General features: G+C 40.0%; 1 protein-coding gene across 1 annotated transcript in view; it reads right to left on the bottom strand.

The window, feature by feature from the left end:
* LOC103274560 (dihydropyrimidine dehydrogenase [NADP(+)]-like) overlaps window positions 1-27,084 on the bottom strand; it is a 114,183-nt gene that overhangs the window by 9,662 nt on the left and 77,437 nt on the right. Inside the window, exon 3 of the mRNA XM_008071999.2 lies at window positions 15,965-16,108. Within this exon, the coding sequence (XP_008070190.2) occupies window positions 15,965-16,108 (144 nt within the window). The remainder of the gene's footprint in view (window positions 1-15,964; window positions 16,109-27,084) is intronic.

The raw sequence follows: 27,084 nt of genomic DNA, 5'->3' as shown, positions 1-27,084 counted from the left end.
CGTTCTCTGTGGGGATTCTAAAAAGATAACAGAAGCCCAGCAGATATTCTCTTCATTGTAATTTAACCTGCTCTAAGCAGTGGGCATATTTTCTCATTTTTACTTCTAATTGACAAAATGTATGTCTCTTTTTCCTATGTATTTTCCAAGTTCCAAATATTTGCAGATTCAGCCCTTCTGACCCATCCTTAATCTTGATGCCACTCTCTTATGTGTATCATTGGTCATGCGATCTGCCTTTCCTCACCTGAGTACGAAACAATGAGTTCTCTAAAGGTATGGCCCTTTTCTTACTCCTTGAGAAACTTAGGGATTCTGTCTTCAAATTTCTACTTGCCAGCCTCTTGTTCTTTTGATCCATCTACTGGGCTAGAGCTGCTGACTACAAGATTACTTCTATTGTCTTCTCTTCCTGAAACTGGATTTACTAAGGGTGTGACACTTTGCAGATCTGAGCTCAGCCTTCCTTCCATGGCCTCACCATCTCTAAGTCAATGTGGGATTGTTCCTTTCCTTCAAGATTCCTTCAGCTGCCATCCTCCTCAGACAGATTTGTCTAAGGAACCAGATACAAGCCAATGCAGCAAGTCCGCTCATGGCTTCTTTCTCTTTTTGGGAGATTAGGTTTTCAACAAGGCAGCTCAGTGATTTTTTCCTATGTTTCGCCTTTAGTGGAATGGGATTTCCATCTGAAGTCTACAGAGGCAGCTACTGCTCCTCCATCTTGCCTGTCCCCATTCCGCATCTGGTTCCGAGGTCTCAGATGGAGTCCCAGGATGACATCTATGTTTTTCTTTCAAGTCACCCTCAGGTGGTGGACTTCCGTGCATGTGTACACATTTCTGGTATAGACTGCTCCCCCCAGCCCTTCTGTCAGATATATTAGTTCAGGCAAGAGACACCTTTCTGTGCCATATTCCTGTCCGGAATCACATTCCAACAAATCCTGTAAGAGTTAAAGAATTATTTTTACCAGATTTTGTTCAGTTTTGGAAATTCCACTGGATGATTTTCATCTGCTATTTGTGGGCATACAACCTAGAATGTTAATGCTGCCCCCAGCCCATTTCTCTGTTCCCCTGTGGAAACTGGGGGCAGACTCTCCCCCGCTTCCCCTTCTGTGCCCTCCCCTTAGGCTCCACAGTGTCTAACATGGTCTTGCCATTATATCTGAGTACTTTTCTCCTTCCTTTCACAATCCAGTTGAAATACTAAGCACTCGATCAGGCTAACTGGTGTCCTGCCAACTCTGTCTTACTAGAAGCAGCAGGAAGAAGAGATGGTTACATCACTAGCGCCCCTAAAACACTCATTCTCCCACCTAGGAATCCAGCAACACTGGGGATGCATTCCTGGCTTCATGAAGAGAATGGGAATTCATACTCCTGTACATCAACAGAAGTGAAAAGCATCCGGGGACTGTGCAAGCCTTGGCAGGCTCTCAGGTCTGTTACATGCTGCCTGGGAATAGAGCTCGTTTCTCATGTAGCCGGGCCAAATGTGCATGCCGTCACTTCAGCTCTCTCTGCAGGAAGACAGAGCTGCCCCCTCCAGGATGCCTGGCCTGGCTTCCTTCCGCAGCAGGGGTGAAGCCATGGGATAGGTCAGGATCTTCTTCAGAAGGCCATTCATCTTGAGAAGGAAACGTGACCTCCACGGTAGGAGGCTGGGTCTCCTTCCCTTCCGTTATCTGAGTTTTCTTTTACCTTCCAGCACTACTCTGAGTACCGTATTCTTCCCCAGAATCTTCTTTCTTCAACCTTCGCAGAAGGGGCCGAATGCACAGTAATTGCTATGTCATTACAAACTGGAAGTCAGGATGTAGCAGTGAAAATGGGGAAATGGATGCTGGTGTCCTAGGAACCCAGGTTTCTCCTTGGGTGGGACTGAGGGCCTCTGAGACACTTTTCAACTTCTGAGGGGCAAGCACAAGCAGTTCTCATGGACCCCAGTCACCATGTGATGCTGGGAATGGTCCCTGGACCAGTCTGTGTCCTTGTTTTTTTATATCATGCTATTAATACCGAACAACAACACCTAGTTATTTTTTCCTCCCTGTGGCTTCTCCTTTCTGTGAATTCAGGTTGAATTCACACAACACAAAAAAATGAGTTTACCACTTTGGTGTCACTACTTGTTTGATCCAGGGATTGTACATTGAGTTTAAGGTCCCATGCCTGCATGTTATCACAAGTATATTTGAACTCTATGCTTTGCAAACATACTGCTTGAAATGCTATACTCCTTTCCTTTCTTTCTTTCTTTCTTTTTCTTTTCTTTTCTTTTTTTTTTTGAGAGACAGTAGAGGACTGTGTCTCAGGGCCCAAATTCTAAAGCTACACTTTGTCATCTAATCTTGACTTTGATGCTTTCCTAGCTGTGTGAATTTGGACACATTATTCAACCTATCTGTTTGTCAATTACTCAGTAAAATAGGAATAATAGAAGTATCTCATAGGGCTATTGTGAGGATTAAATTCATAAGCACATAGCAGTGCTTGGAACCTTGTAAGTACTCAATAAATATTAGCTTTTATTATTAATTCTCTGCTTAATTAACACTAATTTATTAAACTCCATTTTAAATATCACCATCTCTGTGATGCTTTCCACAGTTACCCGAGGCAGAACTAATCCCTTTCACTCCTCTGTTTCCCAGAGCATTTTGTACATATTTGATTGAACTGTAAATAATTTTTAACGTGTGTCTTTCTCCCTTGCTAGATTGTGTGTTATATCAGTACAGATGTATTTCTCTTTAAAATGCATGCTGCATTCCTAGCTTCTAGCACCATTGCTGGATTGCAGTGAGTGCACAGTGCATAATAAATATACGTGACTTGCATCTCCATCAAATGGCAAAACTCCGTGAGCCTCGGCCCATACCCCTTTTCACAGTGCTCAGCACACTACTGGCCACAGCAAGAGCTCAGTAAATGCTCGCTGGTGGGCTGGCCTCCAAAGGGCCCACCTCTAGTCACAGGCCATTGCATCATATCTGAGGCATCTGAAAGGGCAACAAGAGCAAAAGACGAGATCTGTTGTGCACGGCTCCCTTAGAAGTAATGTTGTCACATTGGTGACCAGGGAAGATGGGGCAGTTTTGAAACTTGAATGCATGCTGGAAAACTCGCTCAGATGAGAGGGACTTAGTTGACTTTGGGGGCACGGGGGCTTCTTCTACAGCAAATGAGGGATGGTTCCCTGTTGAAACAGAGAGGACCAAAGAAGCCATGCCATGGACCTTAGACCAAAGATCGGAGGACTCCATGAAGAGACCAGCAGAGAAGAGGGAAGAAACAATTAAAATAAACAGGTGGGTGAATAGACAAAATATCAGGCACGAAAACATCATCCGGGCCCTCTAGGAAAAGGGACGCCAGGGAAATGGTATATCAGGGATGAAAGAATACTGTGGGAGCAAGAAAGCAATCATGAAGCAGCAGAAGAACATGCACAGTATGCCTGGCTATGTACCAGGAAAACAGAAACAGGAGGACAAGAAGCAATGTCTGATGACACGCAGAGGGAAGCAGCTCCAAGTGGACTGCCATGGGGACCCAGCACCTACACAGTCACATCATCGGATGGGGTCTGAATCATAGGTGGTAGGGCAAGGACTGTATGACGGTGATGGTCCCCACTGCTCCTCACACTGCCCTAGGTTCGATGCCTCCGCACCTGTCTTTTCATCTAAGCAACGGAGTCAAAGTTTCCTGACAGTATCTGACACTTATGCTCCCTCCTGCCAGCACCTCTCTGGACTGTGACAGCAGCTGTGACAGTAGCCTCTGAATGGCCTCCATGATTCTGCCTCCTTTCAGATATTGTATCAATATACAGCCAGAAGGATCGTTTGTGAAAGTAAGTCAGATCCTGCCGATATTCCTTTCAAAAAGCCTAAGGGTCTCTTACCAAGGCCTCTCCTAGTTCAGGGTGCTGCACTTGCTGTTCTTCCCTCGTGGAACATTCCTTTCCCAGATACCCCTGTCGTTCACTGCCTCTGTTTTTCAGGGGTTACGCAATGCCATTAATTGGGCAGGTGCCCCCTGGCCAGCATCTCTGGCAAGTTCGATTCTCTGGTCCTGCTTTACTTGGTCTAGCACACAGGTCACCGTCTGACATATGGCATGCTCACCTGTGTGTTGTCTTCGTTTCTCCCTGCTGAAATGGGACACCTGGAGACGGATTTCCCTTCATTACAGTGTCATGCCAGTGACTGTTACAGTTACCACAAAATTGTGATTGCACATTCATGATCAAGGGATAAATGAAGAAATGTGTATGTGAATGCATGTGACCATCGTTGCCAACTAGAGAGTTGGACTCTCACTGACTGTGTATGAGTGACAAAGCGAAACAGTACAATGTGTCTTTGGTAAAATAATGGGTGCCTTCTGACCCTGTGGTCTGGTTCTGCACTCCTAAGGCTTCCTTTCTTAGTTTCCTTCATCCCACCATTCCCTTGGGGCTGTTCTTCTCATTCTTTGATCAGTTCCTCACATTTGCTTCCCCAGAATCTCCTACTCCCTCATAGAATGCCAGATTAAGCAAAAAAAAAAAAAAAAAAAAAAAGAATGTATGTGTGAGGCTTCTCTCTGGGGTCTGACACATGGTGGGCAAGTGAAGCGTCTGTCATCTCTCCTCTGTACCCTCCAACATGCCCCCACCCTTCCCTCGAGTTTCTCAACTTCAGTGTACTAAAATCTAGTTTTTAAAATCCCATGCCAGAAAAAAAACAACCCTCTCAAACCTAAAACCACTAAGAACAAAACCCTAACGCACAATCTTTTAGTTTTCTTTATCTCAGTGGAGCTATAAAAAGTCCAGACACCTTGGTTCCCCGATCACCTCCTTCCCTTCCCTGCCCCTCACATGGTAAAAATCACCATGCTTGGAGGAAAAATTAACATGGCTTTATTAATTTTTTCTGTGTCTCCATCACCATGGCCACTCCCCAAATCCAGAAACATGCTAGGCTCACCAAGACTGCTCCCTGCCCCCGTGTTGCTACTTGGTTATATGGCTCTTTAAATTCCATGTCCACAGGGAGCCCTTCCCCAGTCCTTTCCATCTAAGTTGGGGCTCACTGTGAAAGAGGTTCCATCATCCTGCATTTGTCCACATAACTCATACTACAAGTATAATTTTACATGATTAGTGTGATGCTTTATTTAGTACCTGCCTCTTTATTGTGTATGCTTTATGAGGACAGAGCTGTGTCAGTTTTATTTATTGTCCTTTGGATGCCCAGTTCCTAGCCCATGGTTTGTCTCATGGTAGGTATGCAATAATGATTCCTGGAAAATATTCGGGCTTCTTCAAAACTTCCAATCTGGTTGGCCGCTGGATCTTTATGCATTCCTGCTTTCATTTTCCAGTTTGCGTCATTGGATGAAATGGAAATGGGTAGCCACCTCAACCTGCTATTTCCTTCCTGTCCATGCCTAATCTTATAGCTAATAGCAACATTTATTCAGGGTATATTTGGTGCAGGCACCATGCTAAAAGCACTTCGCACATCATCTAATTTATAACCCTATGAAGAAGACACTTTTATCATCTCCATTTCACAGATTAGTTAATTGAGGCAAGTTTTTGCAGCTACTAAATGACAGTGGGCAGTGGGACAGAGTAGTTCTGAGCTCCATTCGGAAACTTTTCTAGCACAAATGCAATCTGTTAGAATTTATAAACTTTGCTTTGTATTTCAACGAAGGCAATAAACTTCTGAAGACTTTTAATGGTCACTTTCTTGAAATATGACTGCTTACTAAGTTGGCACTGGGAAGCCCAACTTCCCAACTTCACGTAGTTGATGTTCTGTCTGGACCCCATTCCCTCCAACTCACCAAGGGTGCCACCTTCTTCCTCATACCCTTCCTGGTAGTTGCCGTGATTCTCTCCTACATACAAATACACCTAAGCCCAGAGCATCCTAATGTGAACAAAGCAAACTGCTCCTCCAGTCCATTCCTCTTCATACTACTTCCTTCTTACCCTCCTCTAGCTGCTGAGAGTTTTCCACACACTCATTGTCACTTCCTCAACCTTACTCCTCAACTCATCGCCTCCTGAATTCTGCCTTTCACCACTCCATGGAGGCTGCCTACTGGGCCAGAAGAAGTCACAAGATGATGGATGTGAAGGTTCTGCCGAGGGTCTATTCTATGACCATGGTCATGAAGGATTTTCATCAAGGGCTAAAACAGTCATATCTGCATTTAAGAAGACTGCTTCATAATAATTGGAGAATGGATTAGATGAGGATGATGAAAGGAGGCAGCAGGAAAGTCAACAGAATATTTTAGAGTTCGAGGAAAGAATATGTAAGGAACTGTGTGGAAGCCTCAGCAGTAAGGAGATGTGGGAGATAAAAGCAATCCATGGACACTGGTGACTGGCTTACCAACAGGCTGAGAAACATCATGACATTAGGGTGAGCTTCAGGTTTCTGACTTGGGTGAGGGTCAGCAGGGTATTGTTTGTGAGGCAGAGAACTCAGGAGGAACCGCAAGTTTGGAAGGATCGAGTTAGTTCTAAGGGATGGCCCTTGGGTTCAGACGATTCAGATTTAGACGATTCAGGTGGAGGTGGCCAGAAACTACAGGTGACACAAGATTAAGGCACAGAACAGAGGCTTAGGATTGAGAATAGTTGAGGCATCATGGACAAAAACTTCAGATGAATCATTTAGGAGGATAGTATAGAAAGAAGGAAACAGAGAGATGAGCACAGACACTGCCATCATGGCATCTCCTCAGCCTCCTTTCTTCCCCAGCAGTCCCTCAGCTCCGTCACATGAGGCCACCTGCTGCTCTATGAACTCATTGATCTTCTCCTCAAGCCTCCCTTCCCCTACATTTTCCATCAGGCTAATATCAAGAGAAAAAAGGGATCAAGTTAAACATATTTCACAGTAAAGGATCAACATCAGAGTACAAAAAACACTTTTGGCTTTACAGATGCATTAATGGGGTATCTTAGGTTTTGCTTCCAGGTAATAAGTTTATAGACCCAAATTTTAGATTTTTTAGAAGCCTTTAATTCATCGAGTTTTTTAACTGCTTATTATTGGACAAAGAATTACTTAAGATGCATACGTTTTTAATGGAGATTGATCATCCTTACAAGAAACTTATCTAATCTATCCTTGAAAAGTTTTAGAAAATTTTGAGGTTGAACATTTGAATATGAAGTAAGTGATGTAATTTATGATACATTTTTGTCACTGAATCGTAATTTGAGAGATGAAAGGGTCACTTTAAAATGTAAATATTGAGGTGTTGGAACAATTTTCTATTTGGGAAAGAATAAAGTTATAAACATACATGATACTTTAGAGCAAACCAAATTTTAGAGTAATTAAATAGTCAAATGTAAACATTAAAGTCCTAAAAGGACAAGATAGGGTGAAGATTTATATGACCTCATGGTAGAAAAGACAAACATAAGCAAACAATGAAAGGGAAAATCCCAAAATAAGCTTTTGCCAGAGATGATGACATAACATCAAAACCATGATACAGATTATGAAGCAAAGTCTTAGAAGATCTATTTGAGACCTACTTGACAGAGTCCTATTATTTTAAAAAATACTGTGAAAAGTTTATAAGCAATCCTTAAGACAAAAATAAATGCTTCAACAGAAAATTGGTCAAAGAAAATGAGCAGCAAATTCACAAAAGAAGAAATGGTCAAAAAATATAAAAACATGCCAATGTCACTAGCATTTAGAGATGTTCAAAATTTAAAAAAATACCTTTTGACTGTTACTTTGACGAAAATTTAAAAATGAATTCAATGTTAATGAGTGTCTAAGAGAATGAACTCTCCCTTACATTTTTGGCAGGAATGTAAATGTACACAGTCTTTCTGGAGAATAATTTGTCAATATGTATACAAAGCCCTAATGTTTCACTATTTGGTAATTTATCTTGGGAAAACAATAAGAGGTTTGCACAGAGAATTCTTTACAGTGGTAGTTATAATAGCACTATTTATTTAAAAGTTTGGAAATAAACTAAAGGTTTAACAATATGTTAATTTAAAAAATTACTACTAATAAATTCATGTCACAAAATGCTATAAAATCATTAAAGTGATGTAAAAGAAAAGCAATATGTATTATTCTGAGACTTTTATGTAAAAAGTTGAGTAAGATAATCAATATTCTGTGTTTTTTTTAAAAACATCACACTTGGGTATAGAAAAAAGACTAGAATTCTGTAAATGTAAATTTTAATTGTGGTTAAGTCTAGGTGGTAGGATTATGAATAATTTTTATACTAATCCTTCTACTAAACACAACAAATAAATAAAGGTATAGAAGGTAGAGGGGGTGGAGAGAAGGGGAAGAGAGAAAGAGACTTCCTTGTCTAATGGTTCATTGTACCAGTCCCTTATTAGATATTCACTGTACATCAAGTAATTATTAGCACAACTATGACAAATCCCATGTGTCCCAATTCTCTCACTAAGAATCTTCCCATGGTTTCATGTTGAAGCCCTAATTTTCCATGCATTGTCTTTAAGTCTATTCCAAATATTTTCCAGACAAGATCCAACATCTCTATTTCCTATTATAGGTCAATCTTTTGAATCCCCCAAGCCAGCAATTCTCAGTGTTACCTCCATCCCATTCTACCACTTGTTTACTATGTGACTCGATTAAACTACTTAATTAGATGAGGATAAAGATAGTACCTATCCGCGGTATCTTTGAGGACTAAATATAACACGCATTGTGCTTGGGGCAGTGTGGGTTTATTAGAGTTATTAGTTGCAACATACTTCTATGGGTGTATTTAGGAGATCAACTTTCTTTTTCACTCAGGAAAATCATATTGGAATATGAGCAAAAGTAGATTTTATCAAGGTAAAGCTGCTCTAATTTTTAAAATGCAATTATAAGCACAAATATATTTCACTACTAGTAACAACACCACGGTATAGAACTCAGGGGTCATTTGAAGATGGGCCTATGAATATGTCTGGGGACAAGAAGAGACCTTTAAATCTTCCATCCTCTTCTAAAACATGCTATCCTCCAAGCTATATACAACCTTGTAGAAAGCAAGATGAAGTGAGCAATCATTTATTATAACCAATTTAATTGCTCATTTTCCAAAAAGATTATTGCTTTTATAAAATATGAAAATATCTCTATTCCCCCAAACCCTACCATTATTGGCTGCCATTATGCCATCCGACAGGCACACCATCCTCCTAGATATCACAACAGGTGGAAATGGGTGTGGATACTCTGGGGAGAAGCACAAAGTAGTGGAAAATTCACTGGACATTGAGAAAACCTAGCAGGGCAGCCCCTTCATGTATTGGCACTATATACTCTTGGAGGCTGGTAAGATGGTGTCTATCATGTCTTATGTAACACCAAACACCAAGGAAACTTCACTCTGGAAATCTCTAAGTGAGACAACTTAGGAGAGAAATGTGAGCCTGTACTGTTTTTAGTAAGACTCCTTATTTCTTCTTGATACTTAAAAAAACAAAAACACTTTCCAGACTTCACATTTTTTTTGGTTTATTTAACTCTTCTGGTTTTGATATACATATTTTTGGACTGGTGATCTACCAGGTTTAAGTCAACCATGGTAGATTCTTTGTTTTGCATCTAGGTTATCAATACATTTCCTGAAGGATTAGTGGATTAGAAAAGGTCAAAATGTTTTTATAATCACCTTGCACGTCTCTTATTTCAAATATAAATAATATCTCTCTTTTGAAATTTTTTCATACGAGGAAAAGATGCCTAGAGACAAAGATCTTACATTTAATTCAAATTAATTAAGAAGAGAGACAGAGCTAGGAGAATTCCCACTTAACCTCAAATCGTACAGTCATCACTGCTAAACATAGGCTTGTGAAGTCTGTAGGATCTGAACTTCTTGTTTGCATCAGTGTTCAGTCCATCCTTTTAGCTGCATACAAACAATTTAACAGAAACAGCCTGAGAGACTACTTGGGGCTATTATGCTATTCAAAATCCTAAGCTCATATATTTGGAACTATGGCATTGAAGTACTGGCAGACTTTGTGACCAGCCAAATCCATTTTTCCTTTCTGAGTTATGCATTGCTGAAATTTTGTAACACCATGACTAAACTCCACTGTTTTTAGCATGAGACACATTTTATTAAATTTTATTTTATTATAGAAATGCTAGATACAAGGATTAACTACACAAATAGGCTGCATGCAGGTGAAGTTTGGGCCTCCAACTGACCCTCACTTCCCATGTTACAGAACCAGGTACTTTTGTGTAGTTATTGGCCCTCCACCCCCAGCAGTGCCCAGTGACTGCCGATCTCTCCCTTGTGCTAATGTGATTAATGTACCGGTCCCAATTATGAGTGAGAGCATACAGTTTTCAGTTCCTTGTTTCTTTGATATATAACTTAGTATGATGGTCTTCAAATCCATCCTATTTGCTCCAAAGTCCATGATTTTGTTCTTCTTTATGGCTGTGTAATACTCCATGTATATGTACCACATTTTCTCTGTGCAGTCCACTTTCATAGGGTTGGTTCCATGTTTTTGCTATCATGAATAGTGCTGTAACAAACATGCATGTGCAGGTGTCTTTTTGGTAGAGCAATTTATATGCTCCTCCGGTATATTCCCAGAAGAGGGATTGCTGGATCATACGGAAGGTCAATTTTTAGTTCTTTTAGGAATTGTCACACTGCTTTCTGTTGAGGTTGAAGTAGCTTGCACTCTAACCAACAGTGAAGAAGTGTTCCCTTTTCTCCACACCTGTATAGCAACTGTTGTTGTTTGATTTATTAATGATCATCCTTACTGGAGTTAGGTGGTATCTCATTGTAGTTTTGATTTGCATTTCTCTGATGATTAGTGAGGCTGACCATTTTTTCATGTATCTGTTAGCTGCTTGTACTATTTTTTTTTTTTAATGTCTATGCATGTCCTTTGCCTACTTTTTAAAGGGGTTGATTGTTCTTTTCCTTTCACTTTGTTTGAGTTACTTGTAGATCTTGGATGTTATGTCATTATTGTCAGATACATAATTTGCTATTTTTTTTCCATCCTGTGGGCTGTCTCTTTACTCTCTTCATGGTTTGTTTTGCTGTGCAAAAGCTTTTCAGTTTGATGAGGTCCCACTTGTCTTAGTTTTCATGGCATTTGCCTTTGGGGACTCGGTCAAGAATTCACTGCCTACCCCACGTGCATAAGGGTGCTTCCGATGTTTTCTTCTAGGATTCTTATAGTTTGAGGTTTTATGTTTAGGTCTTTGATTCATTTAGAGTTGATTTTTGTGTATGGTGATAGGTAGGGGTTTAGTTTCATTCTCCTGCATGTGGCTAGCCAGTTTTTCCAGTGCCATTTACTAAATATGGTCTCCTTTCCCTAGTGGTTGTTATTAGTAGTTTTGTAGAAGATGAATTGATTGAGAGACCAAGTTCTTGCTTCCAGAATCTCTGTCCTGTTCCATTGGTCTATGTGCCTATTATTGTACCAATACCAGGCTTTTTTTTGGTTACTGGAGCCTTGTAGTAAATTATAATGTCTGGAAGTGTGATATCTTTCACTTTGTTCCTTTTGCTAAAGATTATTTTGGCAATTTATGCTCTTTTTTTGTTTCCATATGAATTACTGTATTGTCATTTCCAGGTCTGAGAAAAATGATGTTGGTAATTTGATGGGTATTTCAATGAATCTGTTGATTGTCTTGGGTAGAATGCACATCTTGACAATACTGACTCTTCCAATCCAGGAGCATGGGATGTTTTTCTATTTGTTGGTATCACCATGACTTCTTTGAGCAGTGTTTTGTAGTTCTCATTGCAAAGATGTTTCACTTCTCTACTTAGGTGGATGCCAAGGTATTTCATTTTATTGTAGCTATTGTGAATGGGATTGTTCTTTTTATTTGGTGCTCTGCTTGCCTATAGCTGGTATAGAAGTGCAACTGTCTTTTGCACATTATTTTGTACCCTGAAACTTTGCCAGAGTCAATTATCAGTGTAAGAGGGCTTTTGACAGACTCCCTCAGGTTTTCAAGCTACAGAACCATATTGTCTGCAAAGAGGGATGACTTCTTCTTTTCCTATTTAGATACTCCTGATTTCCTTCTTTTACCTGATTGCTCTGGCTAGGACTGCCATCACTATGTTGACTGAAGGGGTGACAGTAGGCATCCTTGGTTTGTTCTTAGGGGGAATGCTTCAACTTCTGTCCATTGAGCAAAATGTTGGTTGTGGGTTTATCACAGATTGCTCTTACTGTTTTGAGGAATGTTCCTCCTATACCTAGGTGCTCAAGGGATTTATTTTAATCAAGAAGGGATGCTGAATTTTGTTGAATGCTTTTTCTATGTATAATGATATAATCATATGGTTCTTAGTTTTACATCTGTTGATGTGTTGGGCATCGAGTTGAGGTTCCAGATATCTTTGTTTTTTTGTCTTGATGATCTATCTATCTTGATGATCTATCTATCTATAGATATCTATCTATCTATCCAGATATCCTTGTTGTTTTTTTGTCTTGATGATCTTAGGTTTTCAACTATGATTGTGTGAGTCAATGTTCTCTCTTGGATAACTTAGTAGTTGTTTTCTAAAAACTGCTGTTCCTTATTGGGTGCATAAATGTTGAGGATGGATATTTCTTGCTGGTGGATTGCTCTTTTACCGTTATGTAGTGTCCTTCCACATCCTTTTTAACTTTTGATGGTTTGAAGACTGCTTTGTTTGTTATCAGAATAGCAATGACTGCCCTCTTCTGTTTTCCATTCACCTGAAAGATTGTTTTCCAGCTTCCAACTGTGAGCCTATGTGTGCCTTTTGCAGTGAGATGAGTTTCCTGGAGGCAGATTGCTGGATCATGCTTTTTTATCCAGTTTTCTACTCTATGTCTCTTCAGTGGTGCATTTAGCCCATTCACATTCAAATTGGTTATTGAAACATGAGAATTCATCTCTGTCATAAGGCTCTTAAGGGGTTGCTTTGTTTCCTTTTTACTTTTGTATTTATATATGTTCGCACTTTTATTTTTTGGGGTGCTTTGTATGCTCTGTTAGATCTGTGCTTGCCTGTACTTTTGTGATGGGTATGACTGCTCTTTTATTTTTCTGTGTTCAACAATTTCTTAAGTATATCCTGAAGTGCTGGTCTGGAGGTGGCATAATCTCTTAGGGATTGAATGTCTGGGAATGATTTTAGTTCCCCATCACTGATAAAGCTTAGCTTGGAAGGGTGGGAAATTCTTGGCTGGAATGACTTATCTTTAAGAATGTTAATAATTGGACTCCAGTCTCTTCTGGCTTGTAGTGTTTCTGCAAATAAGTCTGAAGTGATTATGATGGAATTTCCTTAAAAGGTATTCTGGCCTTTCTCTCTCACTGCCTTTAGGATTTTTTCTTTCATGCTTATTTTGTGGAGGTGGATTACTATTTGCCTCAGGGATGGTCTTCTTATATGATATCTTGCGGGGCTCTCAGAATCTCCTGTGCTTGAGATTCATCTCTGGATAGATGTGGGAAGTTTTATTGAATAACCTCATGGAATGATTGTTCCATGGTGTTTTCCATTTCTCTTTCTGATTCAGACATACCAATCAGGCACAGGTTTGGCTTCTTGATATAGTCCCACATCTCTTGGAGGTTTTGCTCCTTCATTTTAAGCTTTTGGTTTATGTTTTTGACAGACTGGATTAATTTCATATTTTGGTCTACAGTCTCTGAGATTCTCTCCTTTGTCTGATTGGCCCTCCTTTCTATGCTTGCTAGTGTGTTCTTAATTTCTAGGATGAAGTTTTTCATTTATATTATTTCAGAGTGGGTTTTTTCAAAATTGTGTTACCTCTAGTTTTGCCTCTAGTTTATCTTGGTTCCTGTTCACTTTTGCCGTCTAATCTCTGGTTACATGGGTGTCATCTGGGGCAGGTCATTCTGTGCAGTTTCCATTGTTTATGTTATGGTAGCTGCTTTTTCTGGTGCTGCATCTTTAGAACTCTGAAGGTTGCTTGTATTTTTTCATTGATTTTTCCCCATTTGTGTCAGGCCTCTCTTTACTCTCTATACTTTATATTTTAATTTAAAATTCTGAAGCTATTTGATTACCCTTGGTTTTAGAGTACTTTCTGTGGTTCAATATATGTCACTTAGTGTGTGTGGGGGGGTGGGTGGGCAGTCACATTTGCTCATTGCTCTTCTTTGTGGCAGGTTTCTGTCATTGCAGAATTTCTCACCTGATGCTAGGTTGGGTAGATCAGCTTTCAGCCACCGCTGCTCACACTTTGTGAATAGTGAGTGAGGGGATAAGTCTCCCATCTGATGACTGCAGCCTACAGCCAAGGTGTCTTCCCACTGAGAGGGCCCTCAGGTTGCACCCTCTTTCTCAGATCCACACTCTGAAATAGAGCTGGATTTCTGCTGTGGAGGAGGGACCAGGCTCTGCCCTACTGGGACACAGGGCTTGAGGGGGCTCTTCCTGATGTGACTAGGTGTATGGGCACCAACCACTGGCAGTGTGCATCTGTCAGGTTCACTCTGCAGGCAGGCCCTCTCCATCCATGAGTCACCAGTCTGGTGGAAAGTGTTGTTCACCATGGCTGACCCAGCATGGGTCTTTCTCCCCTCCCCTGCTACTTGGGCTGAGGTTGCCCAAAGTTCTGTACCCTGTTGAGGACTCCTCCTGCATGGGACTGACAATTCATGCATGGCTAGGAGTGAATCATCAAAGAGCATCTTTGGCTAACTCATCCACTCTCATCCACTGAGCAGGGCTTTAGTTTTTGTGCCAGCCTGGGACCTAGCATGAGACACATTTTTTCCCTTATTGGTAGAGGGAATTTTTAAGGCTTCCATCTCCCATTGACTACTGAGATGGATGTCAGTGAGGACTGCTTGAGAGCACATAGCAAGCCTCTTTGCGGATGCTTCAAGCAGTGAATGGTGCTATGGGAGTTGACTGTCACCACACAGAGAAGAATTAGTCACATTTTAGGGGTGGTGGTTTCTAAGGGAATGTCATTCAATGACACTATCTTATCATGATGACCATCTTAAAACAATTCTATCTTAGTGGTCGTGTCTACACAAAGACAACACGAGGAATCCTGACGGTGATGGGCATCTTGACTGTGGTGGTGGATGCACCGGCTGACATGCATGACAAACATGCACAGAGCTAACTACATGTATGTACATACACACACACACACACACACACACACATACATGCATGAGTGGAGGAAAAACTGGATAAATCCAAACAGGATTGTCAGATTGCATCTGTGTTGACACCCTGATTGTGATCTTGCACTAGTTTTGCAACATGCTGCCATTGGGAAACTAGATAAAGGGGAAACAAGATCTCGCTGCATTAGTTCTTATCACTGCATGTGAGTCTACATTTTTCCCAAAATAAAAAGCTTACAGAAAAAAAAAAACAAGAAAGGTAACATATATGTCATTTCTATTATGACCCAGAAAATAATCTCCCAGGACCCAAATAAACATACAGGCTTTCTAGAGATCAAACAAACCAGACAATTATTTTTCCAAAATGTAAGGTATTATATTGATACTTATGTTGTTTATTGATAACTTAGTTGCATTGTGTGACTAATATGAGGTCTCTTGGGGTTAACTGTGGATTAAAATAATTTTAAAATGACTGGAAGAAGCCAAAAAATTCACCTTACTATCTCCTGGCACACTTAATATATATGAAAATTTCCATGAAATGCATGCTTGACAGTGCTCTAAAAAGTGTAACATTTACAAATAAAATACATAAATAAAAAAAGATTATTTTGCAGTTTACATGCATTTTCAACATAGAACTTTCAAAATTTTCAGTATATTTTTAAAACAAAGTCAGTGATAAGTTTAAACAGTGAATAAACATTTTAAGTATATTTGTATACTTAAACAGTATAACAGACATACTCATGTATATGGCTTAATTTTTACCTTGATGGCAGGAATAGGCCTTTTGGGGATAAAAAGCTTTCTCTCAGGCGGTGAAAAAGCTCTACTTTGTTCTTTCAGTTTAATCTTGTTTTCTGCTATGATTTTCTTGCGCAGTTCAAGATAAGGTCCAAAACTTGGCAGTTTCTAAAAGAAAAACACACAAATAAGAAAGCATGTTAGCTCATAGAAGAGATAAATGGGAGGATATAAACACATAAATACTATCAGCAAACAAACGGGTGTCTGAGGATGGTTTCATGTACACTGCAACAAGTCTTCACTCCTTGGATTGCTAGGCAACAGATTCCATTTGTCATTAAAAAGAACACAGAGCACAGTGCTCTTACCAAATATGTATGCTGTAGAGATACAAATGCTAATTAAAATACATTTCTAAATGGAATAAAGTTCACAATGGCAGACCAGATCCATTCACTTAAAACAATAGCTATTAGTTAAGCCATTTGTTTGGCTTGTATAGACAGAAGGTGAAACCTATTGATGCTTTTTTCCCCTTTCATCAGGTTTTTAGCACGTTATAGACACAGCTGTAGTCCCTGACAAATGCTTTTGTCAATAGCAAAGGTACTCTGCCAAAGTTCTAATTTGTATCTCTATTTCATTGTGTTCAAATTCTTACTACATCTCTTTAAAGACTGTAACTAATGTTGATTGCAATTTACTGGAATAGCTGAAAAACAAAATGGCGAAAATATTGATTTCTCTGTACCGAAAATAAATTGTATTTTACATGAAGGAGGCAAAAATATAAATGAAAAGCAGAGGAAATATTACAGTGCTTAAACAAACTCCATCAGTATTCAAAAATCACATCACGGAGCTTTAAATCTCAAGGTTATTCAATTGTACTTTAGAAAGTTCATTTAGAAAGCTACCTGGGCGTCATGGAAAAATGCTAAGTGGTTTCAAGTTAACATGAAAATGCCCTCACACCATTCATTATCCCACAATTATTTCCTCTCCACTTTGTCCTTCCCCTCTTCTAGACCTTTGATCTCCACTTTTATTGGCACATACTGCAGCTGAAGACACTACTGAATTTCAAATGTTTTCCGTCAGCCTGTAACCTGAACTTGCTGGGTCTCTTTTTGTAAGACTGCAAAAACACCTTCTCTCCTGCCGAAGAAAATCCATTTATCTAACTGATGGAGGTTTGGAAAATGATTGCACTCCAAGGTCATCCTGACCTTTGACCTAGCAGGTACTTAGGTGAAAAATCACACTTGTTTCAAAACTCTGACTTCTACTTGCCAGGTTGCATAATGCCCCAGGAAAATGAGTTCTTTGGCCCTCTGGAGATCTCAGCAGTGCAGGTAAACTGAACTTAAACCATGTTCCAATTAAGCCAAACTGCAAACGGCAACTGTAAATTTATATTAGCAGAACATATTTATGTGGAAATATCTAAAATTGTTACTTCCATTATCAATTCACTATAATTATGTCAACAAGTCAAGTAAATGGAAACAATGTTATGAATGCCAAATTAATTTATCTGCAATTAGACTGGAACTATGTACTTCATCTCCACACCTTAATGTCTTCCTAAATGATAATATTTAACTAACCATTAGTTGCAGTAATATGAAACAACATGGTGGTGGGAGAGATTAATATTCTGTATCTATTTTACTGTAAGACAAGTGATAACAACTTGTTAAAAACATAAAATAAATACAAGTATAAAACAAATCCTCAATACTTACCACTTGCATAAGCCTCCTTAATACAGAAAAGATAAAGCTTGTTTGAAATGTCCTCTTGTGAAATGACTTTTTCCTGGGGCAGATGAGGTGTTAGGGATTATACTTGGTGCCACAGTAATGCCCCTGGGGTTCAGATAACACCTCAAAAGGTGGTGAATGCAGGTCCACAGGACCTAAGGCTTGTCAGAATGGCACTCTCCACACTGCTCTTACACATCGAGATCACCTCAGTCCCGATTTAATCGGTTTGGAGATTATCAAGAGTGGCTGACTGTTGAGACACAAGGCTCTGGTTCCCGCAGACCCCTCATATTAGCAAGCTTCATGTAAATCTGATCCCTTACACAAGTGCCATGATCAGGCCTCACCATGCTTAACACCATCTACGTTCACCTAAGAGCTCTGGGAAGGCTGTTCAAAGGAAATCATTCTTAGAACGTTTTGGTCTATTTCCTTTTAAACATAGATCAGAGGATAATTTTTTTTTTTTCAATTTAGGCTATTCTTTGTCCAAATGGAGAAAGAGAAGGTAGCTAAACTTAAACATAATGATTTTACGTTGTTCCAACAATGCTAATAATACTGATGGTAAGTATTTGAACGTTTCTTGATGCTGAATGGAGCACAGCCCCAGTAAAGAGCTGACAGCCTGAGAGTTTCTGTCATATGTTTGCACATTTGTCACATATAAATTACATCACGCGGCACGCCAATGGGTAACAGCGCTAAAATTCTAGTATGCTACTCTTGTATAATTAGTACTAAAAAGAAGTTTAATTTAACATAAAGATTTCTATAGGCTTTTCTTTGTGCATTGGATAGAAGAATATATAGACAAAAAGGAAAACTCGCCAAATTTTTATTTAAATTGAAAGCACACACACAGAAAATATCAATGAGTGCTCCCTCAACTTTCCACCAGTCATCTCTACATTGAATTTGGTTCATTTTTGTGCTGCTGTGTGGAAATCACAGAGGCTAAGGTAAAGTACTGGCTTCCAAAACTTCAAGGTTGCCCTAGGCATTTCTGCTTTCCTCATTAGTCTTAAAATTTAAGTGCGTAACATTTTTTTGTTATTGTTGTATGCAAACATTTAGGCATACATTTTGGTTTGATCTTGCAAAAATAAAAGAAAAAGAAAACAAGCAAAATAAAACTAAGAAAGAGTGAAGATAAATGCATAGTTGGCCACTGTGTATGCGCGCACAATCAGTGATGATTGATAAAGCATTTAGTTCAACTTCTGCCTGAACATATAGTTAATTGATTTCCTGTTGCAGAAGGAGAAGCAGCAGGACCTGACAGAGACAGCAGCAGGGCTTCTCCTCTTCATTCATTATTTTCTTACAGAAAAAGTTGTAGCCCGCGGTAACTCAAAGTGAGAGGTTTGAGCATCATGCTATATTTCTTAAACAAAGGGAAAAGTTTTTCAGGACTATCAAAAGCTGCTTTGTAACTGACGAACTGAACAAAGCTCAGAAATGGTGTGATTTTTGTTTCAATAGTTTCTCCAGGGATTCATCATGGATGAATTTGTTCTCACCAGAAAAGCTAAATCCTACTCATTTAAAGATAACAGTATCTCACACTAAACCTGCCTCTATCCAGATATAAAAAGCATTACATTGCCGATAGAAAAGTGACAACATAATGAATCAACAATGATACCTTAAGCCAGCAAAGCTTTAAGGTAAAGAAGTCTATTTGGATTATAATTTATTCATGGATCAATCCAAAGGTAATTGAGCATATTATGAAGTAGAAAAGGGTTCTTGTTTCTAATGGAAGCAGGCACTCCTATCTTCCAGCTTAAATTGCATAATTTTTATGAGAACAGCAGCAAGTTGGCTAATAGCACTAGTCTATAGTACTGTCACGCATCAGCTATGTTTTCTTAATCATACTTTCTTATCTGATTGGAAACAATAACAGCAAGAAAGTAATTAATTTGATATTTAAATGGTAATATGTAAAAAGATAAAAGGATTTCAGATTTATATTGAGTGTTATGTATATATGTATCACTCAGTATCTATCTATCTATCTATATCTCAGTATAAACCAGAAATCACTCCTATCTCCTTTATGTGTGTGTGTATACATGGACAGAATGAAGGATAAGTTAGATGTAAATTATATGTATTTTACAACTATCTAAAAGTGGATTTTTTGGTTTCTTTTGCAAAAGACATGTTCATATATGACATAGTTACACAACTTATCAGACTTTTGACATGTATTCAACAAATACAATATTGGATGCCTATGCTGAACCTGAAATTGTCCTGTGCCACATTAAAGGCTAAACAGTTTCCTTGTAGTACGTGTACGGTTACCATTGTTACTAGTTTTATAAGTATCTCTTGCTATTCATTAAGCATGCATGTTGGATTGAATTATATGTCAAGTGTACCTGGTTATTGTAGTTATCTCAAGGCAGGATATGCCAAGCTCCTTGAAAGACTGAACTCAAGCGAACAACCCATAGTTGGCAAGAAAAATAAAGAAAATACATCTTCAAAGAATTGATCTTTAAAAAAAAAAACTCAAAAAGACAATTGGAGTAGCAGTTGGATATCTAAAATAAAAGATGGGAGCAGCGAGGTAGAGTGGCTGAGACATGGCTTTGTGTCTGCCTCGTTATCTATAAAGTGCCAGGGTAAGGTTTAGATGAAGTAACATGGACAGTTCCTAACCGACCCCAGGCTCAGTTATTGAGTTCTCAGCATGACTCAGGATAGCACGAGGGACAGAGCTGAGAAGTCTGTTTTCTGTTCTGTCCTGCCTGAATTCAGTTAATTTTCTTCTTTCCCCCTCTCAATTACGAAAGTAATCAGTTACTTACATTTTGATGCTGATTTTTATTTCAAAATTAGTTTTAACATGGTCTAGATTCAGAAACTCAGATTTCCCCATGTGTAATTGGCATGTAATGCTTAATCACTCATATAACAGTAAGTGATTTTTCATGATATTTTATCAAATTTGGACAGTGGAAAACAATAAAAAGACAGAGACAGAAGGACCATCTGTGTATCACATGTTATCACAGGCTGTGTGGTGTCCAGTGGGGCAAATCAGGACGCTGGTATTAGACATGCAAAATATGTGAAATGTGACTATTGGTTTAATCTGACAATTTAAGCATATAAATTCTGATCAAATATCTGATGTCTAAATCAGTCAAATGCAATGATAGTTCACATTTCATAGTGAAAGTGGAAAGTCAACATTCACATTGTGATTAGGATAACGACTTAGAAGTCAAATTTGCATTAAAATCACAGTTTTGTGTTCATTAACTGTGTGACTATGAGCCAATTACTTAACTATTCTGCGACTAATTTCCTTATCAATGAAATGAGAATGACAGTATCAAACTCAGGATGTTGGTATAAGCATTCAATGGAATAGTGCTTGTAAAACACATGCCTGCCAAAACATTCCCATGAGGCATAGCAACTCATATTGCACTGCATACTATACTGTGTTTTTCTGTATTTGCTCATGCATCCCTTCTGCTGAAAAGGCTCCTCCCCTCTTTTTCACCTGGTATGTGCGAATTCTGGATTTCTTAATTTCAGCTCAGTCTTCACAGCGTCCAAGTAACCTCCTTTGCTGGTTTCCATCCTTACCTAGTGGTCTAGAATGCTCTGGGCTTGTTTTAATCTTTGCACCTATTGTATGACCTCATCACTAGCAACCCATACAACCATCTCCCCAACTTTAGATGCTGGAGGGTTAGCTTTTTATCTAGCACATAATAGATAAGCAATATAGCTTAAAAAAAAAAGAGTGAATAAGTGAATGAGTGAATAAATGAATAAATTTACAAAATATTGCTGGTTGTTTGAAATGTCAAACAATCCCAAACAGTTACTTTCAGAAAGAAACTAAAGAATATAAATAGATTTTTTATATTGAAAATTATATGAAATTAAAAAATCATACAGAACAGCTATGATTCATAAATTTAAGAAACATGTGTAAAGGGCCAGACACTTGAAATTTATATATCAAAGACAGTCTGTGACCTTAAAGAGCCTACAGTTAACAATTGCAACACCCTGTGACAGGGGCTACGGCAGTGGTGACAGAGGCGGCTATATGAGCAGTGACAATGTGTCTATAACCAGGCTGAGGGGTCAGAGGTTTTCCAGAAGAGGCAACATCTGAGATAAATTCTGAAGGATGAGGTGAAGGTGGGTGGAAGCAGTGCGAGTAGAGGCATGAGGGTCAGGGAAGGGAAGAGCATCTTCTAGGCAGAAGCACCAGTGGGGAGGGCCAGCTATCTGGAAAGTCACGGGAGACATGACCGCTCACCCCCACTCCACAGCTAACAAGCTACAAGAGGGTAAGGCAGCTCCTTACGAAGGACATGTGGAGCTTCATCCTGCTTGAAGTGATGAAGTCAGAAGATGCATTAGGAAGGATGTTAATGAAGAGGAGAAAGTCTAACATCCATGGGATGCCAGGAAGGATGATGGAGAAAGATGTTTCTGCTAGCACTATGCACATCCTGGGGCCTTGAAGCCAGCCAGGAGATGCCTGGTGAGGAAGGAAGGCTGACTCATATTTCAAGGAATCAGGTTGGAGGATTATCATTTTAATATTGAAACTGTATTTACATGACTCATGTTGTATTTTTCTAAAATACCCACTGCCATTGTTTGAAATTATCACTATTGAAGCAACACTGCCAGGCTGGGTCTGGGAAATGCAGTCTGGATGGCTTGATTCAGAGGAAACTGAAACAAGAGATGGCATAGCCACTGCACTGAGAAATGGAGAGAAACGTTGAAGCAGAAGAAAGACAGAGAGGAGAGGGGAGAGACAGGGCAGAAGGGAGGAGAAAGCACAGGCAGACAGGTCACAGTGATGGGAGGACACTGAAGAGGAGAGCAGGAGAGCCAATATTCAATTTTAAGATGCTTCCATGACTGCAATCGAAAGCTGCCTCCATGACCTCTGTTTAATAACATCTGCTGCATGCTTTCATGACTTGGTGAGAAATTTGGGAGAAAATTGGGGAAATAGGGTTGAGTTTCATGGCTGGAATAGCAGATGGCTGAAAAGAAAAGAAACCAACAGGAGGTGAAACTTGAGGAAGATTTGGAATCTGATGACTGCAGGCATTTACAGCCAGAAATGGCCTAGAGAACATAATCTCTGGTGTTAGGAGCCGGCCACGGAGGCCCACTGAGCATTAGGGATCAGGAAGGGCCGTTGACCCTGAGACCACTAGGATGCATTCGGGAGCTATTGACCCCATTTCCTTCCCCTTTCTATTCAGCACTAACCAGATTAAGCTCCTGTGAGCTCAAAACATAAAAACTCTGAGATTGGGACAAACACAAGCTAGAAGCTCATTGCTCCCATTCTTCCACAAACTGCAGTTTTAGCTTTCACACAACTTATAATTCAAACTCATGTCACATCTAAGAGCCTTAGTATTGATCACAGGCTTCTGGGTCATGATCTTAGGATTTACTGAAGGTGTAAATTGTAGAATATAGTTTTAGAAGACAGCCATTTTGTTGAAAGAATGCGGCTGGGTTACTTGCAGGTAGCCCACTGTAAACTTTGGACTGGGCCACATTCCAAACATTCTGGGATGGGCCATTTTCATTTGTAAAGTAAATACTTAAGCTTCTATAGAATTGTTTAACTTGGCATAAATCAATCAGCTTAGGATGAAAAAGGTTTATAGAATATGTCAGTCATGGATTAGGTTACCTTTTGTTATGGAATTTTAAGATTATCATATGAAAAGGGTTTAAAGGCAGTTATGGATTAAGGTTTCATAGATTAGGTTATGGGATTATACCTGAAAGAACATCTGGTGGGTGGGGAACGCCCCTCACACACCTGACTGTGTATAAAAGACCCGTTGTAATTCCCAATAAACGGCTTCTGCACTAGACTGCAGTCCAGTCTCTTTCTCTCTCTCTCTCTCTCTCTCTTTCTCTCTTTCTTCTTCCCCCCATCACCGATGCCATCTCCACCTTTGGGGTACCCTGAACCCGGCTGGAGCTGGTCTCCAGCACTCTGGGGATTGGGCAGCAATCTCCAGAAGGAGGGGGGCAGGTTGGACTCAGCCAACATCTGGGCTACACAAGTAATTACAAGGGGAAATGGAGAGGAGGGGAAGAGACATACAATGTCTGATGGAACCCAGACCCATGAGCAGCTGACTCCACCTGAGAGACTAAGGAAGGCTTCAGAGCAAAGCAGGAATTCAAACTAGAATGTAAGATTTTATTTTATTTTATTTTATTTTTATTTTTGAGTTTGAGTCTCACTCTGTCACCCAGCCTGGAGTGCAGTGGCCGCCCCTGGCCACCGCAGCCTCGACCTGCTGGGTTCCGGTGATCCTTCCGCCTCAGCCTTCCAAGTAGCCGGAACTACACGTGTGTACTACCACACCCGGCTAATTTTTGATTTTTATTATAGAGATGAGGTCTCGCCAAGTTGCCCAGGTGGGTCTTGAACCCATGGGCTCAGGCAATCCACTCACCTCAGCCTCCCAAAGGTGTGGGATTATAGGCTGAGCCACTGAGCCTGGCTAGGATGTAAGATTTTAAAAGGGTGAAATGGTGCATAGTACTAGGAGAAGATGCGCTAAGGAATCAAGGGCGGACACTACAGGGTGAGCTCATCTTGTGTAGGACACAGTAAGTGACAGGGAAATAGCAAGGTTTAAAGCTGGGAAATCGATAGAGAGCTCTGAATTCTGGCAACATTGTTTGGATCTTATTCTTTAGGGTATAGAAAAACACCAGATAGTTGAACATGTGTGACTATGGTCTTGTAGTGGCAAAAGGGAGGGTGGGTTGTGGTGGAAAGAAGAGAATGATACAGAATACTGGAGATGGGATTCTGGTAGTAGTAGGAAAGTAAACCAGATGACCTACACACTTATTAGTATTTTTTAAAACTTTCATAGTAGGAAATAAAAAATAAGTTCTGTGGTGTGATGGTTAATCTTACGTGTCAGCTTGACTGGGCTAAGGGATGCCCAGATAGCTAGGAAGACACCATTCCTGGGTGCTTCTGTTAAAGTACTTCCAGAAGAGATTAGCATTTGTATCAGTGGAAGGAGTAAAGAAGGTCTACCCTCACCAGTGTGGGAAGGCATCACTCTACCTGTTCAGAGATGGGATGGAACACAATGGCAGACAGAAGGAGAAGGAGCTCCCTCATCTGGCACTAGAGCTGTGGCATACATCTTCTCCTGCTCTTGACATCAGAGCTCCAGGTTCTCAGGCCTTTGGACTCCAGGACTTACACCATCCCTCCATCCTTGCCTCCTGGTGCTCAGGTCTTCAGTTTCAGATACAGAGCCACCCTATTGACTCCCTTGGTTTCTGGGCCTTCAGACACAGACTACATTACACCACAGGCTTTCACAGTCCTCCAACTTACAGATAGTACATCGCAGGACTTCATGGCCTTCATAACTAAGTGAATTAATGCCCATATTACATTCCCTCTAATAAATCTATTTGTGACCTACTGGTTCTGTTTCTCTGGAGAACTCTGACTAATCTGTGTAGTATTCAGGAATCAATACTGACTACATATCCCCATACCAAGGGTCCAGCATTGATCTTCACGTACACACTGGCACCGATCACCTCACCCCACTCACGCAGTCCTGCCCTGAGACCCTCACAAACTGCCATTCTTCCTGATGGACCCACATCTTTACTTCTTTGTTGGTCATCTTTCTGCAAATGACTCCTCCTTTCTCATCATCCCATGCTCAACCAGAAGCTCAAACGACTTTCGACATTTCATAGGATTGTGTTAACTGGTGGCTGCATAGGCCATGAGCTGCAAGGTCACTTCACAGTCGAAAATAGCATGCAGCAGTGTTGGTGGAGAACCGAGGAGGGATGAAGTTCATTTGGTTTTCCCTCCTGGCAGTCGAAGACCTTTGCTTGTCTTTAGTCATGATGATGGGGAGGAGACATGGGGAACCAACTCCCTCAACAACAGCTGTAGTGAGAGGTGATCACATGATCTATGATGGAGGGAACTGCATCATCACCACCACCACCATCACCGCCATCATCAACATCTTCATCATCATCACCACCATCATCATCTTCATCGTCTTCATGAACACTAGCACATTTCTTGAGTATCGTCATATAGCAAACCCTTTGCAAAGCACACGAGCACATCATCCCTTCTTCATTGAACCTCATGAGGTGAGTATTCTTGCATCCATTTATGGAAGACCAAACTGTGGTTCAGAAAGGCTAAGTCACTTATTCCACATCTCACCATTAATAAATGGCAGCACGAGAATTCAAATCTCAGTCTGCCAGATGCGAGACCCTGTGCTGTGCTGTTACTTGTATTTCTTTGCAGTTCTCACAAAGTTTTGCATTGGGTAAGTATTGAATATGCTTTTACTGAAATAAAGAGGCAAGCTACATATATTCCTAGGAATCTATGCTTACTGTTTTTCTTACTCTATACGCTGGGAAGGGGAAAATGTTTCCCACAGTTGAACCCATTAAAAAAAAAAAGCTGAACACATAGCAAGCCAAATATCTAAATTAGTTCAGTCCTGTTTATTGCTGGCCTCAAGTTTAATGAGCTCAAGTTAATACAGGTGAAAGGCCAGGGTGTTACATGCAGCAGTTAATGAAATACCACAGTGCTGCTGAGAAGATGATTAGAAGCCAAATGTGAGTTTAATATACTTCATCTTCAAGAAGAATTGCCCCATGGGAGGCACCTCGTGGGGGGAGGCAATGTGGTGTGCCGGAGAGAGCACTCCCTTGAAAGTTAGGAGAGGAACTCCCTCACCATCAGATAGTTCTGTGACGTAGGGCAGTTGGTGACAGTCACTGTGTCTGTTTCCTCACCTGTGATGTGAGAGGTTGTACTAGATGATCTATGGGTCCCTTCCAGTGATGTGTGTGTTTTGCTTTGAAATTCACAGTTAGAAATCCTTAGAGTTTATACCCAGGTGGCACCACACACTCTGTGAATAAAGCATGGATTGAGTCATAAATTACAACTCTTTCCTTCCTACTGAGCTATGGAACATTCTGAGTCTATTTAAACTATAAAACATGGATATTGTGAGTGATGTTTATCAGACTTCCAAGGTTGACTAATTTCATAAAACATTTTAGGTTTCATCAGTAAAAGGTACAACCAAAGGCACTGTAACTATTTTGCCTCAATGAAGCCTGTATAGATAATTTAAAAAAATAAAAATAGTTTTAAAAAGGAAAACTATTATAACCATATTGAAGAGGGACATTCATACAGGTCACAACTAATACTAGTTTGTGATTATCTTTATGTAGGTTGATGTCTAGTTACAAACTCACCTGAGACACAAGCTGTAGAAGTCAACCAAACCAATA

Source organism: Carlito syrichta, unplaced genomic scaffold (genome assembly GCF_000164805.1).
Source record: "Carlito syrichta isolate Samal-C Ts95f unplaced genomic scaffold, Tarsius_syrichta-2.0.1 Scaffold314804, whole genome shotgun sequence".
In the NCBI taxonomy this organism is placed as follows: Eukaryota; Metazoa; Chordata; class Mammalia; order Primates; family Tarsiidae; genus Carlito; species Carlito syrichta.
The sequence above is the reverse complement of the archived record's forward strand: the minus strand, read 5'-3'. Positions and strand labels throughout refer to the sequence as shown.